The 16702-nt window shown below is 45.5% G+C and overlaps 5 protein-coding genes across 5 annotated transcripts; 2 read left to right on the forward strand and 3 right to left on the reverse strand.

The window, feature by feature from the left end:
• Positions 1-426: 426 nt before the first annotated feature.
• On the reverse strand, positions 427-3634 carry AGABI2DRAFT_182831 (hypothetical protein; the record flags this gene model as incomplete). Its single annotated transcript, XM_006454801.1, has 10 exons — positions 427-703; positions 764-1333; positions 1383-1642; positions 1695-1818; positions 1864-2007; positions 2056-2239; positions 2293-2819; positions 2870-3037; positions 3086-3422; positions 3474-3634. 10 exons carry the CDS (start codon positions 3632-3634, stop codon positions 581-583), a joined length of 2598 nt encoding a protein of 865 aa, XP_006454864.1. The 3' UTR covers positions 427-580.
• A 69-nt stretch (positions 3635-3703) lies between these two features.
• On the forward strand, positions 3704-6149 carry AGABI2DRAFT_190100 (ornithine decarboxylase). The gene is made up of 3 exons (XM_006454802.1): positions 3704-4130; positions 4181-6009; positions 6086-6149. The coding sequence occupies exons 1-2, from the start codon at positions 3776-3778 to the stop codon at positions 5308-5310; spliced, it is 1485 nt and encodes a 494-aa protein (XP_006454865.1). The 5' UTR covers positions 3704-3775; the 3' UTR covers positions 5311-6009; positions 6086-6149.
• A 1366-nt stretch (positions 6150-7515) lies between these two features.
• AGABI2DRAFT_140698 (hypothetical protein) lies at positions 7516-9039 on the reverse strand (the record flags this gene model as incomplete). Its single annotated transcript, XM_006454803.1, has 3 exons — positions 7516-7530; positions 7565-7827; positions 8172-9039. 3 exons carry the CDS (start codon positions 9037-9039, stop codon positions 7516-7518), a joined length of 1146 nt encoding a protein of 381 aa, XP_006454866.1.
• A 1362-nt stretch (positions 9040-10401) lies between these two features.
• On the reverse strand, positions 10402-12096 carry AGABI2DRAFT_148226 (hypothetical protein; the record flags this gene model as incomplete). Its single annotated transcript, XM_006454804.1, has 5 exons — positions 10402-10421; positions 10682-10988; positions 11041-11352; positions 11488-11765; positions 11787-12096. The coding sequence occupies 5 exons, from the start codon at positions 12094-12096 to the stop codon at positions 10402-10404; spliced, it is 1227 nt and encodes a 408-aa protein (XP_006454867.1).
• A 2750-nt stretch (positions 12097-14846) lies between these two features.
• On the forward strand, positions 14847-16370 carry AGABI2DRAFT_140700 (hypothetical protein; the record flags this gene model as incomplete). The annotated part of the gene is made up of 3 exons (XM_006454805.1): positions 14847-15714; positions 16059-16321; positions 16356-16370. The coding sequence occupies 3 exons, from the start codon at positions 14847-14849 to the stop codon at positions 16368-16370; spliced, it is 1146 nt and encodes a 381-aa protein (XP_006454868.1).
• Between the last annotated feature and the right edge of the window lie 332 nt (positions 16371-16702).

Raw genomic sequence — 16702 nt, forward strand, 5'->3', positions numbered from 1 at the left:
GAAGAATATGAAGCCTTTCACGGTCCAGACAAGGGCTGGCAAAAAGAACCGGTACACAAATCTCCTCTGTCCGTCCAATTCCTCCCTCTTCCTCTTCTTCTCCCTTTACACGTTCAACAGATGGTATAATGTTCCACCCGCAACCACTTCTAAACCACCACCAGTAATTGATAATGATAATAATAATAATGGAGAAGACATGGATTCGCAGCCTATCAACTTTGACACGTTTGTCCCAACGCATGATCCCAGTCTCTCGGCGGCGGCTCAGGAAGACAGCGCACATGCCGATCTTTCCAATATCTCGCGGGATGAAGCATTTGAACGAGCAGTTCAAGCTAGTTATTGGTCTGGCTACTGGACAGCCGTTTATCATGTACGGGTTCCCTCGCATTCCAGAGTTACTAAAATTCAAATATTCTTTACAAAGACGCTTTCGCAAAACAAGACAGGTACACAAGCAGAAGCGGAGGTAATGGATGAAGACAAAGATGAAGATGAAGATGAGGACGAGGACGAGGACGAAAACGGAGACAACGAAGAATTCGTATCTACACAACGGTAGCTAGATTTTAGCTTTTTAAAGCGCAATTTCCACGTCCAATCGAGCAAGGTACGAATACACATCCGGTGACATGCGGTATTTGAGTATACCAGCAAACACCATCAACGAACGCGACTTTTTGCGAATCGATGCAAGCGTCTAAGAACGAGTAATCCGTCAATATCAGGTTCTTCCGAACCAAAAGTAGAAAACACGCACCATCTGTCTCGTTGCATCCGCAACCATTGTACTCTTCACTTTCTGATGCACACCCGCAAGCGCATCCATCGTCAAAGGCAAATATACCTGCAAATTCCTCTGCAAACTCTCATGCAAATCCTTAAACTCCTCCGCCCTCTTCGTAATCCTAGCCACATCCCCACTCAACGGTATCAGATCCGTGGATTCCAACACCTCCAAAGCCACTTCCGGTTTCCCATTCTCTTTAGCTTCAATTGCCTCTCTGATCCTCAACAACTTCACTACCGCATCTCTGTTCTTACCAACAGCCCTATTGGTGCGCTCGTAATGTCGTAGAATTTCACTTGCAGTTCTTTCGATACCGCGTGCCTTTTCGTCTGGTCCTGGTTGGGCTATGGTGTTGCCTAGTGCGGTGGCGAGGCAAGCTACGACGGTGCTGTAATCGCCTGCAAGGTTATAAAGTTTGATAGCTTCCGCAATCCGGTCGTCCTCTTCCGAGTGTCGGGCCGCACGGACAAGGATATGTTCACTATATTGTTTAGCATCGGTGAGACAAAGTAAGGGTGCGCCTTGTTCGATAACACCACTCTGTGAGGGGGAAGTTAGTAGAGGGGATTAAAGGATGACCGTAACGTACGAATCGTGATCCGTCAGCTCTGAATCCTCCGACAAGTTCCTCCCAAGCAGGTCCACTATTCGCCAAAACTATGATCCTTCTCACAAGATCCCAAGCAATTTCAACTTGCTCTTTACCCGCCTCGCCTTGATCTGCAGAGAGACACACAGTACACACGTATTGCAACGCTTCTTTCGCATCCATTTTGACAAATTGGCGTACATAGCGCCAAATTAACGTCGAGAAGCTTAAAGCAGGAGGTAAACCAGGGACAATCGAAACTGAAAATCAAGGTATAAGCAAAAAAAGGGGAAAAAAAGATCAAGTGCGTACGTGGTGACACATCTGAAGTCTCCGAACGCGAAGGAACGCGCAACAGACCGTGATACGCCAAAGCAATAGCTAGATGAACGGCTTCAATTTCAGTCTCCGAGTTCTCCCATAGTGCAGCCACGGCCTAGAAGAGCATTAGATGTTATCATGGCAAAGTCATCCTACTTACGCGCTCGAATTGTCCACACATGAGTAGCACACTAGGCCAAACTTTCCTTCCGGGTTGGTTAGGAGGTCCATCGAAATGACGTTCGCCGTACCCGAGCAAGACCTCGGCGAATGCTCGAAGACCACCATCTTCGTCCTCATCGATCTACGGGAACTTGTTGAATTTTGATAGTGTCTTAGTGATTCTACACACCATTGCCAACTGCAGCCATATCCAATCTTCGGTGGTCGTGGTGACTTGAGGAACATTCCTTCTCGAGGGCTCAAGTTTGCCCATGAGTTTGTACAACGCCAACTTGAAAGGGTCAGCAGTTGATGAATGCAACATGTGTGCATTGTATACTGTCTGTAGGTGATCCCTATGCGCTTTCGGAAGCCTAGAAATGGCCATTGAGTACAAATAAGTCTACTGACGACTATGAAAACGTACTTGCGCTCGGGGGACTCGATCCAAGTTTTGAAATGGCTAAAAAAGCTGGCCTCTCGATGTTCAATAATTTGTTGATTTTGCAGCGCCTCCTGCAGGGCCTCCTGCACATGGCCTGTCCGAACCAGGAAGTAGAGCTTGGCCCATATGGGCTGACCGGCAACCAGCTCAATACGATCCTCCCATTCTCCATTCCTATAAAATCTGACAGCCAAGAAAGCCCGAACTTTGTTGTGTACACTGGGGTCGCCACCCAATCGGGCTTCTGTAGGACGAGATTGAACGGTCCGTTCCAACATATCCCAATATTGTTCTTCTAATGCTTCTCTGGCACCACGCGCGATTTGTTTACGGAGAGCGACTGCATCGCGAGATTCGGGATCGCCAAGATAAGTACGGGCATATTTACGTTCAAACACGGGCGCGTTGAGGATATGGGCACCGGCGTGTTCGATAGGTGGGAGGGCGGGGGGTTCGTCTGTGATTCGAGCGAGGATATGGAACGCTTGGGCGGTTTGAAGGACGCGAGGCTGCGGTTGATCATGTCAGGTCATTGGCAAATGGTTAGTAGTTTACGCACATCTGAGGAAGAGAGGGGGAGAGATGCATCGATGAAAGAGTGGATAATGGGATAGGATGTGCCTTTGAGGCGAGAAGTGTTAAATTCTGAGACTACACGGTCGTAGGCCATCATTTTGCTTTGCATCTGTAGTGTCAGAGTGGGGGTGCTGGAGGACGTACTTGCACCCTACAGAAGGGTTAGGATAAGTCGGGTGAGAGAACGTGAAGCACTTGCCAGGAGAGTGCTCTTTCCATGGGTGCTTTTCTTGAGCTCGAGGGCCTTGTTGTCTGCACCGACGCGTCCGCCAATTTCCTCAAAGAGGCGCTTCTTCTTTGCCTCCCAGTCCTTTTGACTTCTCTCTTCGAGGACTCTGTAAAACTCTTCCTGGGTCTCTTTTCTTCCTTCCTCGATGGTAGAGATGAGGTTCTGTTCGTGTGCATGACGGAGGTAGCCCGCGATGTCCGTGTCCTGGAGGGCCTGGAGGGGGGTGAAAGTGGTCGAGGTGTTGAGGTGGGCGATGGAACTGGTCAACGCAGGTGCATCGACGTGAGCCTGGGCAAGTAGGAAATTTCTGGGAAGAGAATGAGTTATGTGAGGTTAGCTTAGAGCAGACAATGCCTACGCGCGGTCTGCATCGGCGGAAGTGCCTGGTAGACGAGAAACAAGACGGCGAGACTGGGCCTCGATCTGGTCGAGCGAGAGGGTGACGGCGGGGAGGCCAGGGCGGTTGAGATGGCTATTCAGGTTTTTGGACGCATTGAGGACTGCTGCAAGGTCTGCCATAATTAGAACTGTGGGAAAAAACACAGCAGAAAACATAAAACGAGTCGGAGCTTGAAAATTGGATTTGGGAGCTGAGCGAGGGCGGGCAGAAGACACTCGTTCAACCGTTCAATGCTCTCCGGTCAAGGCTCCTGACGATCGATGATCGAGCTCGCTTATGCCCACGACAGCCCCCTCCTGCCCCTTTGTCGCCTTCCAAACTATACCCAAAATCTCTGCAAAAATCAACCAGACCCCATTGCGGACCCCATTCCCAATGACGACGTTCTCTTTCCCTTTGATCAGCCCTGGGGAGAAGACGTCTTCCCAGATCTACCGCCCCTCTTTCGTGGGCGGCCTGACGTTCACTTGCGCAATGGTATTTTGAATGCGCGAGTGCTCGCATCTTCTGGTGTCCCCGACGCCGAAAAAGCTTTTTTTGTCGGAGATTTGAGTGTTGTATACAAACAACACATGCGGTGGACCCGCTGTCTGCCTGACATTCAACCCTTCTATGGTATGCTTGCCCCTTCTCTTTTCCGAGACGACGCCCTAATATCTCTCCAGCGGTCAAGTGCAATCCTGATCCCTATATCCTACGCCTGCTGGCCGCCCTGGGCGCGGGCTTTGATTGCGCATCCAACGGCGAGATCAATAATATCCTCTCAATCGGTGGAGGCATTGATCCCAGTCGTATCATTTTTGCCAACCCGTGCAAGGCCACATCTTTTATCCGTGCGGCCGCTCGTACCGGCGTCGATACCATGACATTTGATAACGCCGATGAACTTTACAAGATTGCCAAAGCCCACCCCCGTGCCAAACTCGTCATCCGCATCCTCACCGACGACTCCAAAAGCCTATGTGCCTTTGGCATCAAGTTTGGTGCTTCTCTCTCTGTCGTTCCCTCGCTCCTTGCGAAAGCAAAAGAATTAAATCTAGATGTCATCGGCGTGAGCTTCCACGTCGGCAGTGGCTGCTATGATCCATCCATTTATCGCGACGCCATCAGTCGAGCAAGAGCCGTATTTAACATGGGTCGAGACGTCGGTTATGCCTTTACCCTCTTGGATGTCGGAGGCGGTTTCGAGGACCGCCTTTTTGAAACTGCTGCACAAGTGATCACAACTGCGATCAATGAATTCTTCCCTGAAGATGAAAGGAGGCAAAAGGGCATCAACCTCATAGCCGAGCCTGGACGTTTCTACGTTTCTACTGCTTTCAGGCTAGCCGTCAACGTGATCGCACGGAGAGCGCCCTTGGACGGTCGTAAAGCTGCGACCCCTCCGCCAGGTGAAGAACAACCGGAGGTTATGTATTACATCAATGACGGCGTGTACGGCGCCTTCAACTGCATCTTATTTGACCACCAAACCCCGCAACCTCATGTCCTGACACTCCAGGGCAATACCTACACATCTTCCTCTCCCTCTCACCAACAACTCGCCAGTATCTGGGGTCCGACATGCGACTCTATCGATTGTGTATCTAAAGGCGTGATGCTCCCATATGGAATCCAGGTTGGCGATTGGTTTGGTTTCGAAAATATGGGAGCATACACTGTATGTGCCGCCAGTCAGTTCAACGGCTTTGACGTTAGTAAAGTGATTTATACCGTGGGTGGCGGTTCGGAAGAAGATGTGGTTGTCGGAGAGGATATTATAGCTGCACTGACTGATTTTGCTCAACGCGTTTGAAGTGGAGTTGTGGAATTTACATAGATTTACCGCTCTGAACTTTTTTATTTTTCCTTATTGTTGATTACGTTTTCCACCCTCTCAATTATCTTATTAATTCGAGGGCTAACGAGGTGTTTGGGCTCTTTGCCGACTTGTCGAGGGCTCACAGTCACACAAGTAACAACGCCTCTTACCTTTGCCCACAACCGATAATCATGTTTGATCTTGTCACCCGCTCAGTTCTAGGCCATTATACTACCAATCCTCCCTCGTCGGAGGATCATTGGTATGGTCCCTGGAACGCTATCTTGACAGTCCTGTTCCCAACTGCTCAAGGCTATATCGTTGCGCCTCAGCGTCGCATCCCCGATGAAAGTGCTCACATTCCTGATTTCGTCGTCGAAGTTGTCAAGATCGTCTCCCCCCCAATGCAACTTCGTACTGTTCTCATCGTCAAGATCAAGAACAGCCAACATTGGGAAGCCGGTATCCCTGCCCTTGAAAGACAGATCTTGCGACAGACGGATGCCTCATTCAGTGGGACTGCGGTTTCGCGAGTGTACTGGATCGGTGTTATAGGTCCCCATTGGCGCTATGGTATTAAAGAAGATGATGGGCGGGATGCCGTGCCCTTGATTGATTGGCACCATGTCACCCATGACCAGGACTCTTACAACGATCTGCAAAATCTTGCTACCCTTGTGGCTGCCTTGTAAAGTACGTTTTTCTCCTTGCTACTATAGTTTATGATGCTTATAACTTTGCCATGGAAATGTCTTTCCTGTGATGCAAGCAAACTTACTTATTTTTCTATCGACTAGATAAGCGACTTGTATGACAGCGTTTTTGTGTTTAGGATCTCAAAGTAGAATATAACAATGCGACAGTCTCACAGTGGGCATTTAACCTCGGTGTAATATTCCCGCTACCTTTTAAGGTAGTGGGTCTAATAGAGGGCTCGCCATATTGCATCGTAGCGGCGCTTATGCGCCAGGCCCCGACTCTGTTGGTATTAGGAGACTGTATTATAAAAGATCAAAAATACGGTGGTAATAACGCACATTTATCATTGTTCATAATGTACACAGGCGGTCCGAGTGCTGTGGCACGATTCGCAGTCATGTTAAAGGTTAGAAATCGATAATAAAAATGCGTCACAAATGAATCGCTGCGATGACGGAGGCACGATGAGGCACGGTGTTAAACCAGGTTAAACCTAGAAGTTTGCAAAACCTAAAAAACTTTCGACTTGTTTGACCGTGGTAGGGACTGCCCAATCTCGTATTGCCTTGACCTTTTCTTCTTCCATAGTTGCCTTTCCATTCCCAATAACCGTTCCCAATACCGTTGTTGATGAGACATTGAATTCACATTTCGTTCGTTTGAATGATAAATGGTGTTTCTCCGCTATTTTGAGGAAACGTGTAGTTCTTGACTCCAATTCTTCATCGTCCTTTGCTGGAATAATGAAGTTATCCATGTAATTGACCAGAGATCCGTCTTGTATCATTTCTCGAAAAATTGTTGCCATCATGCGTGAAAAAGTGGCGGGAGAGTTGCTCATTCCAAAGAACATGACCGTTGGTTCAAATAGTCCTCGATTCGTTAAAAACGCTGCTTTCCATTCATCTCCTTCTCGTATCCGAACGTTGTTGTATCCCCAGATAATGTCCAATTTGTTGAAAACCTTGGCGTCTTTTAGTTGATCTAATACTTCACTGATGAGAGGTAGTGGCGTCTTGTCCTTGATCGTGATCTCGTTCAGTTTCCTGTAATCCTGACATAGCTGTAGTGAACCGTCTTTCTTGGGAACAAAAAAACATGGTGCTGCATAAGGTGATTTCGATGGTCGGATTCGATTGGTAGCCAGATTTTCGTCCAAAAATTTGTCCAGTTCCTCTTTTTCCAATGGCGTCATGCTATAAACCTTTGATGATATCTCCGTTGGTGCGTTTTCCGTAAAGTTAATTTCGTGATCCCATTCCGTTCGTGCAGGAAGTTTGTCGAAGTTCTTCTTGTTAAAGAGATGGGCGTAGGGACGGATGTAGTCAGGTAAATCTTCCGGGTTGGTAGGGTCTACTTCCTTTTCCTCCGTAGCGCTTTCCATGTCAGTGGTTAGCCGTCGAGTGAAAGGGATAGTTTCGTGTTGAACAGTGCATGTGTTTGGGCATCTAGAGAATCTGACTTCTTGATTTATCCAGTCAATTTCCGGGTTGTGTTGAATTAGCCAGTCGTATCCTAAGAAAATGTCGGCGCTTGATATGTCTGATACCAATGCTTTGATTTCCTCTTTGTGTCCTCCTAAATCCATCTGAATCCTGGCATCTTCAGTTAATTTTCCGTTCCGATTGGGTGTTCCGTCTGCGTTTCTCATCTTGATTGGTTGTTGCCGTTTGGTTTTCTCCAAGTTTTCCTTCTTAACCAATCCTTTGGCTACTAGCGTCATATGTGCTCCTGAATCGATAAGTGCCTTGACCGTTTTAGTTCCGTTCTTTGTTCTGATGTTTGCGTCTAGCAAGATTTCACGCTTCGAGTCTCGTTTGAAAGGGATAATATAGGTAGATTTCGAAATAGAGGATACATGGGGAGAGACTCTATGTTTTAGGGGTCGATCCTTCGCGCTCAGGTTGACCCGTCGACAAAATCCTGTTCTTCGGCTGCCTTTTCCTCCTCTTGAGGGTATTCTTCGGCAAATTCTCTGGTCCTAGCTTTCTTTGGCGCTTTGCAATATTTGGCGATGTGTCCTATGCGGTTACAGTTGTAACAAGTCATTGGTTTCCTTGGTTGCCTGCAGTCCTTGGCGAAATGTCCGAACTTTCCGCAGTTGAAACACTTCTTCGAGTTGTTAGGGAATTGGGCTCTTGCAGTTTCTGAACTACCAATCTCCATTGGTTGACTGCTTCCTCCATAAGTTACTCCAGAAGAGGTGTGTTTGTCAAACATGTGCATGGTTTCGGCTCCTATTCCAACCGACTTGATTACTTTGGTCCATTCGGCAAGGTTGGTGGGTAGATTGGTGGGTGGGAATGATAAGATGGTTCGTATGATATCCTTCCGAACGTTTTTCTTGAGTAAAAATACTGCGTGTTGATCGTCGGTGCCCACTTTGTTCTTCAGCAAGTTGAACTCGACCAGGTAGTCGATAATGGGCCTCCTTCCTTGGACTAGGGTTTCGATAGCGACTTCGCTCTTCTCCTTCTCTTTTCCATCAATAAAGGCTTCCTTCATCTCCTTCTCAAACTCCTTCCATGTTATCTTGTTGTTACCGTTGATTCTGTCAGCGATTAAAGCGGCTAGTGCTCCTGCCGTTCCATTGTGCATCCGCGAGATGCAAGCGATGATCTTGTCATTGTCGGTGGTGACTTTGTTGAATGTTAAAAATAATTGGATACTCCTCCACCAATCCTCAAACTTCTCTCTACTTCCTTCAAACTTTCCTGGATCGGGGATCAAAGCTCTGAAAGTATCGTTGGTCGACATGTTTGCTAGTTTGTTGGCAAGTTCTTCTTCTTCTTCAAGTGATAAGCGACTGGTTGGTTCGTCTTCGTCTTCCTTCTCTGAGTGATGATTCTCTTCTACTGTCTGTTGGATCTGCTCGTCTTCTTTGTCCGGTTTCGGTTGAAGTTGTTGTAATAGCCTCAAATGCTCGTGCTCAGCTGTCTTTTCAAGTTCTTGTAATGTCTCCTGTTGGTAGATGTTGAAATCTTCTTTGATCGTTCTCTGTAGATCCTGTTTCCGACTTGGCATGCAATAGTGCCCGAGTTAAGTACTCCGTAAAAAAATTCGATGCGATAGAGCGACCTTCAACGCAAAGTGGCGTTCAAAAATGTGGGTGACGATGCGATAGAGCAACCTTCAAAGCGAGTGCTTTCAGTAATGTGGATAACGACGCAATAGAGCGACCTTCAACGCAAGTGCGTTCAACTGGTAGATTCTGCCGTATGCACTACCACTACAGCAAGCCCTCGATAGCTGCTGTCTGCAAGGTGAGGTGTAGACGCTTTACCAGATGTTACGACCTTAGTCTGTGAGACTCAGGTTGCAGACAAGTGGCAAAGACTTGAGAGCGAGGTGAGAGTAGAGAAAGGGAAAGATACAATTGGTAAAGCGTAAAGAAATACAGCAGTACCTATAGGGTTTATATATGTAAAGAGTACTACCCAAGGTAACTAACTATAGAACAGGCTGAGTAACCATGACCGAGGTAGATGAGTAATCATTGAGAAGGAAAGTATAAACTAGGAAGGAGGATGATCAATCATGAGAATAGAAGATTGATCATGGGAAGGAAAAGACATAATAGGTATCATGAAGGATCAATCAAGGGAACAATAAGAATGATCATAGAAGGGAAAGATAAACAAGGTAACATCAAAGAGAAAGTGACATGGGAATGACTGATGGGAGAAGCGTAGGTGGAGAAGAGTATATCCAGGGATATGGAAATGAGTAAGCATGATGACGTCCCTCCTATAGGTTGGTAAATTCATAACACAAACGATAGAGAAAAGAGGTAATCCTAAGCTTTCGAGACTTCGCTTGTGATGTGTACGGATGATTGCTCCAGGTACGAGAACTTCCGAAATGTCAACGACTATGCGTTGTGCAGTAATTTTGATGTCATCAAAGAAGGAAGAATGAGTCGAGTTGGATATTTGGCCTTTGGCTACAATGCTGGTGTTGTCGGTACTATAGACAAGAACGGGAGAATGTGATATTAGAACATCGGATTTGGAGAGTGGAGTAGGAATAGAAAGTTTCATGAGTTGTTCATAAACCAGTAAACTGATGCAAGCATCTTTAGCAGCATACTTGAGTTGTTCCTGAGTCAAATTTGCATTTTCCCATTGCTCATTGAGCCGTATTGGAGTCATTTTGTTGAGTCGTTTCTTTAGAACAAGAGCACATAGATCAGCTAGTCCACATTTAGAAATGTCATGAATGAGGCCTCGTTCTTTAGCTAGTTTTGCAAGATCAACACCCCCAGTAAATATACAAGTTTCGTGACAAGCAGATTGAAGACGCGAGAGATCAATATTGATCAGCTGACCAACTTTGAAGACTCAGGGGTGCTCGAGCAAAAGCTTCAATTTTTGCGGAAGCTTTCCCTCAGCCAGAGCGGTACTGATCTAGATACAAATATAAGTGATATTCACTACTATCAAGTATTGAGTACGTACCTGAAGCACATAAACCCTATTTTGGTATGCGATTTGAATGACTGCCGTTTTTCCACTCTGACCTATATAACCTTGGGGCAAGATTTCCACGTTCCACTCAGTATCAAACCCGACAGCAATATGTCCTCCATCTACAGGAATATCGTCGAGAATGGTTGAGATAGCATCGTTGATCGATTGAGATGTGTCTTTTGGGAAAATTGTCATACCAGTGATTGATACTTCGAAAGGATCGAGATCGGCATATTTATCAATAGCGACAACATTGTTCCGTAACAATGGAAAGGAGTTTTTGAGAAAAAGACGATCAGAGATATTGTCAGTGTAAAAGATTTGGGGCTGGTCATGGCTATAAGTATCAAGCGAGCGTCGCATCTGAAAAAGCGCACTCTCAAATTGAGAGTGAGATTTTGTAGCCACAGGGTTGCAAGTCCGAATTTGTCCTAGATCGTTTGTGACAGTGAGAAGGCCTGTAAACACTTGCTCACCGTCGACTCGAGCTATGTGTTTTGTGATCTATGTAACTTCGAGTGAGAATAAAACTGACACAATGAGTGATTTTACCAACCTTATGACTGTGGTCAATTGAGCATATGTTTGCAGGCAACATAGCTGTTTGTTGATTGATTTCGTGCTGGTGGTTTTCTATAAACTCATCATAGACATCGCATAGCCATGGTGAGCTCGGAACAAAGCCGTGTTGTCCTTTGGGAGACCGGTCATCAAAAGGCAAAAAAGTCTCATACTTTCTCCCCAACAAGTCGCCAAGAGTGAATTGACGACGTGCAAAAAATTCTAGATACCGTAGATGAAGATCATCATATGCCAAGACATGTTGGACACGTAGCGCATCGGAAAACTGCTTTGAACCCATTCCATTCTGGAAACAGGATCACATCCATGTCAGAACACTTTCAGCAAGAGCACTTCGGTGCGTCAGTTGACACAGAAACTCAGCAGCAAGATGAGCTGGAAGCCGATGAATGATTCGAGAATCCCAGCTACGAAAAGTCACAGATTGTTTCCCAGTCCGAGGATTGCAACACGATCTGCATCTGTAACGGTAGCCAATCAGGTAAAATGTGGAGTGGAAATCCACACAACGGCGGGGTCGCGGAATAACCTGAGAACGATGTAGAGGTCGAGCACAGTTTGGGCATGGAAGGGACTTATAGAGAGCTTGGGGGTCCCATAGGAAGAAACGTGGATTGTAGAGCTGCATTGGCAATACATGTGAAGTATTTTCAAGTATAAAATAAGTGGCTTTCTCTTGAAACCAGAACATCTGGCGATCTGAGTACAATCACGGAACACCATCAGCATTTCGATTACTTGCTTCCTTTACTCTCTCGTTGAACGCATTCATTAGCCATGGAGGAAGTGGACGAAGAGGCTGTGATGTTGACTGACCCTCAACATCGTCATCGGCATTATCTTCATCTTCATCCTCATCATCCCCTTCGCCTAAACCATCTCCAAGCCCATTGTCATCTCCATCTGTTTGAAGTGCTGTGTTGTCGATAGATTGCTGGGGATCTTCCTCTGGCACAATTTGTACCGTAACTGGGGGTGGAAAATATGTGGGTGTAGCTGTAGGTGGCGAATTCAAAGAGCTCGAAGGCATAATGGGCACTATTGGCTCTACCGAAGGTGAGATAGAACGTATCGGGCGTAGCTGGCCACTCCCATCTTGTTTCAACTAATGATGGACCATAGATAAGCACGTTGTGGATGAGAAATAGTCAGAAAAGTTGAACATACCAGCCTCAAGAATGATGGTGGAAGCCATTCTATAACACTACTTTTAACAGGTTGTACTATTCTTTGACTAGTATGCGGAAGGACCTTCGGATCGGAAATGAGCATCGTTTCAATGAACCTGTTGAACACCAATACTACACTCACGAATTTGCCCATCCTAACCGAAAAAGTGGGAGACGAGTGCCGTGCTTGATCGTCTCGATTAAATGACTTGCGAGGGCGGCCTCGGCCCCGTTTTGGTTGAGTCTGGGGTGGCTTTGGCTTGGGAGGGCATCCATGCTTGCGCTTTGAGGGCCGTGGCTGATCTGACTGTTCAGAGTCGAGCCCAAGACACCTACTCTCACCCAACACAGGCGTAGTAAGCGTTAACGCTGGCACAGGTGTCGGTTGAGACCCAAGATCGAAGGTGGAGGGACTGCCAGTTGGTTGCACATGAGGAGCAACACTGGCATGAGCTACGGGCAGCACCTACAATCAGCCATAGATACTACAGCCCACAGACACGGCTACTTACCTGGTTCCAATGATGAACCAGTTCGGGATCCAGCGCCTCTGCTCGCAGAAGAAATCCTATAATTAAACAATCATCATCAGTATCAATTCAATACAAGCCGAAATTCTTAGTATACGTACCTTGAGGAATCTTCCTCTTCCAGCCTCTGGAGAAGGACAAGAGCCTCCTCCGGCAGCTCATCCCAGTCAAAAGAATTGTTTTCTGAGTCCATAGAATAGTGCAGAGAACGGTGTGTAGTTGGTGTCTCGCAGCTCAGGGCACAAAATTTTGATTATATAAACTACCAAATTCGGCCAGTATGACTCTGTAGGAGTACGAAATATTGATTATATAAGCTACCGAATCCGGCCAGTATCAGAGTCAGTATCTGCCAACAGCATGATTAAGCAGCCATATTTTCGGGTCATTTCTGCATGGATTTTAATGATCTAAAATTGTATTCCTATATTTTCGAGGTCGGGGAGTTCGAATATGTTCTTAGATTTTTTGTTAGATGAAAGCCTATTGAGATATTGCACATTTAACATATGATAAACACAAGATTGCGCTGTAGCTCCTCATGTATTGATCGGATAATAATTCTAAAACCAGATTCGAATTCCTGGACCTTGAAAGCATATACGTACACTCTTCAATCATCAAAATCGGCACAGTAACCAGTATAAAACATGGCATTCTTGTTATGTTTTTCTGTATCTCCATAACTGGTATGTTTTCCGACAAGGGCATACATATAAACTTGTGTTCTTTTAATATTCTAAGATTTGTCATGATTTATCCAGAATTTTTCGGTTAGTAGAGCAGGCTCTACGACGAGTCTATCTGCAGTTGACAATGACCCCCCCACCCCATGATGGAATCTTGATATCTCCATAATGGGTATGTTTTCTGACAAAAACATACATATAGACTTATGTTTTTTTAATATTCTAAGATTTGTCGTGATTTTTCCGGAAATTTATGAACAGTAGAACAAGACATAAAGCATAATGTTCTTATAATGCTATGATGCTTGCCTTGTTATCTGACTTATTCACTTATATTGAAGTACTTCGACACCTAAGTTATATCCTATGAACTTATACTTCTTATTTCGGACACTACAGGCTATTTTTATATGTTTCTATTTCCGTCTATCTTTTCATTCTTACTTTACATTCTACTTTATCATCTTCTGGCTTTCCGTCCTCTCGTTATTCAAATCCCGACTATATATTTCTATAGTACTACTGTACAGTTCATACCCGGCCTTATGCCAAGGTATTTATACCTTTAAACTTTATTTCTTTCACCTCAGTGGACAAACTACTTCGTTGTCACTGAGTCGTTTCCATTAACTTATGAGATCCTGTTGTTATGAATTTACCAACCTATAGGAGGGACGTCATCATGCTTACTCATTTCCATATCCCTGGATATACTCTTCTCCACCTACGCTTCTCCCATCAGTCATTCCCATGTCACTTTCTCTTTGATGTTACCTTGTTTATCTTTCCCTTCTATGATCATTCTTATTGTTCCCTTGATTGATCCTTCATGATACCTATTATGTCTTTTCCTTCCCATGATCAATCTTCTATTCTCATGATTGATCATCCTCCTTCCTAGTTTATACTTTCCTTCTCAATGATTACTCATCTACCTCGGTCATGGTTACTCAGCCTGTTCTATAGTTAGTTACCTTGGGTAGTACTCTTTACATATATAAACCCTATAGGTACTGCTGTATTTCTTTACGCTTTACCAATTGTATCTTTCCCTTTCTCTACTCTCACCTCGCTCTCAAGTCTTTGCCACTTGTCTGCAACCTGAGTCTCACAGACTAAGGTCGTAACATCTGGTAAAGCGTCTACACCTCACCTTGCAGACAGCAGCTATCGAGGGCTTGCTGTAGTGGTAGTGCATACGGCAGAATCTACCAGTTGAACGCACTTGCGTTGAAGGTCGCTCTATTGCGTCGTTATCCACATTACTGAAAGCACTCGCTTTGAAGGTTGCTCTATCGCATCGTCACCCACATTTTTGAACGCCACTTTGCGTTGAAGGTCGCTCTATCGCATCGAATTTTTTTACGGAGTACTTAACTCGGGCACTATTGCATGCCAAGTCGGAAACAGGATCTACAGAGAACGATCAAAGAAGATTTCAACATCTACCAACAGGAGACATTACAAGAACTTGAAAAGACAGCTGAGCACGAGCATTTGAGGCTATTACAACAACTTCAACCGAAACCGGACAAAGAAGACGAGCAGATCCAACAGACAGTAGAAGAGAATCATCACTCAGAGAAGGAAGACGAAGACGAACCAACCAGTCGCTTATCACTTGAAGAAGAAGAAGAACTTGCCAACAAACTAGCAAACATGTCGACCAACGATACTTTCAGAGCTTTGATCCCCGATCCAGGAAAGTTTGAAGGAAGTAGAGAGAAGTTTGAGGATTGGTGGAGGAGTATCCAATTATTTTTAACATTCAACAAAGTCACCACCGACAATGACAAGATCATCGCTTGCATCTCGCGGATGCACAATGGAACGGCAGGAGCACTAGCCGCTTTAATCGCTGACAGAATCAACGGTAACAACAAGATAACATGGAAGGAGTTTGAGAAGGAGATGAAGGAAGCCTTTATTGATGGAAAAGAGAAGGAGAAGAGCGAAGTCGCTATCGAAACCCTAGTCCAAGGAAGGAGGCCCATTATCGACTACCTGGTCGAGTTCAACTTGCTGAAGAACAAAGTGGGCACCGACGATCAACACGCAGTATTTTTACTCAAGAAAAACGTTCGGAAGGATATCATACGAACCATCTTATCATTCCCACCCACCAATCTACCCACCAACCTTGCCGAATGGACCAAAGTAATCAAGTCGGTTGGAATAGGAGCCGAAACCATGCACATGTTTGACAAACACACCTCTTCTGGAGTAACTTATGGAGGAAGCAGTCAACCAATGGAGATTGGTAGTTCAGAAACTGCAAGAGCCCAATTCCCTAACAACTCGAAGAAGTGTTTCAACTGCGGAAAGTTCGGACATTTCGCCAAGGACTGCAGGCAACCAAGGAAACCAATGACTTGTTACAACTGTAACCGCATAGGACACATCGCCAAATATTGCAAAGCGCCAAAGAAAGCTAGGACCAGAGAATTTGCCGAAGAATACCCTCAAGAGGAGGAAAAGGCAGCCGAAGAACAGGATTTTGTCGACGGGTCAACCTGAGCGCGAAGGATCGACCCCTAAAACATAGAGTCTCTCCCCATGTATCCTCTATTTCGAAATCTACCTATATTATCCCTTTCAAACGAGACTCGAAGCGTGAAATCTTGCTAGACGCAAACATCAGAACAAAGAACGGAACTAAAACGGTCAAGGCACTTATCGATTCAGGAGCACATATGACGCTAGTAGCCAAAGGATTGGTTAAGAAGGAAAACTTGGAGAAAACCAAACGGCAACAACCAATCAAGATGAGAAACGCAGACGGAACACCCAATCGGAACGGAAAATTAACTGAAGATGCCAGGATTCAGATGGATTTAGGAGGACACAAAGAGGAAATCAAAGCATTGGTATCAGACATATCAAGCGCCGACATTTTCTTAGGATACGACTGGCTAATTCAACACAACCCGGAAATTGACTGGATAAATCAAGAAGTCAGATTCTCTAGATGCCCAAACACATGCACTGTTCAACACGAAACTATCCCTTTCACTCGACGGCTAACCACTGACATGGAAAGCGCTACGGAGGAAAAGGAAGTAGACCCTACCAACCCGGAAGATTTACCTGACTACATCCGTCCCTACGCCCATCTCTTTAACAAGAAGAACTTCGACAAACTTCCTGCACGAACGGAATGGGATCACGAAATTAACTTTACGGAAAACGCACCAACGGAGATATCATCAAAGGTTTATAGCATAACGCCATTGGAAAAAGAGGAACTG

This window comes from Agaricus bisporus, assembly GCF_000300575.1.
Source record: "Agaricus bisporus var. bisporus H97 unplaced genomic scaffold AGABI2scaffold_1, whole genome shotgun sequence".
NCBI lineage: Eukaryota > Fungi > Basidiomycota > Agaricomycetes > Agaricales > Agaricaceae > Agaricus > Agaricus bisporus.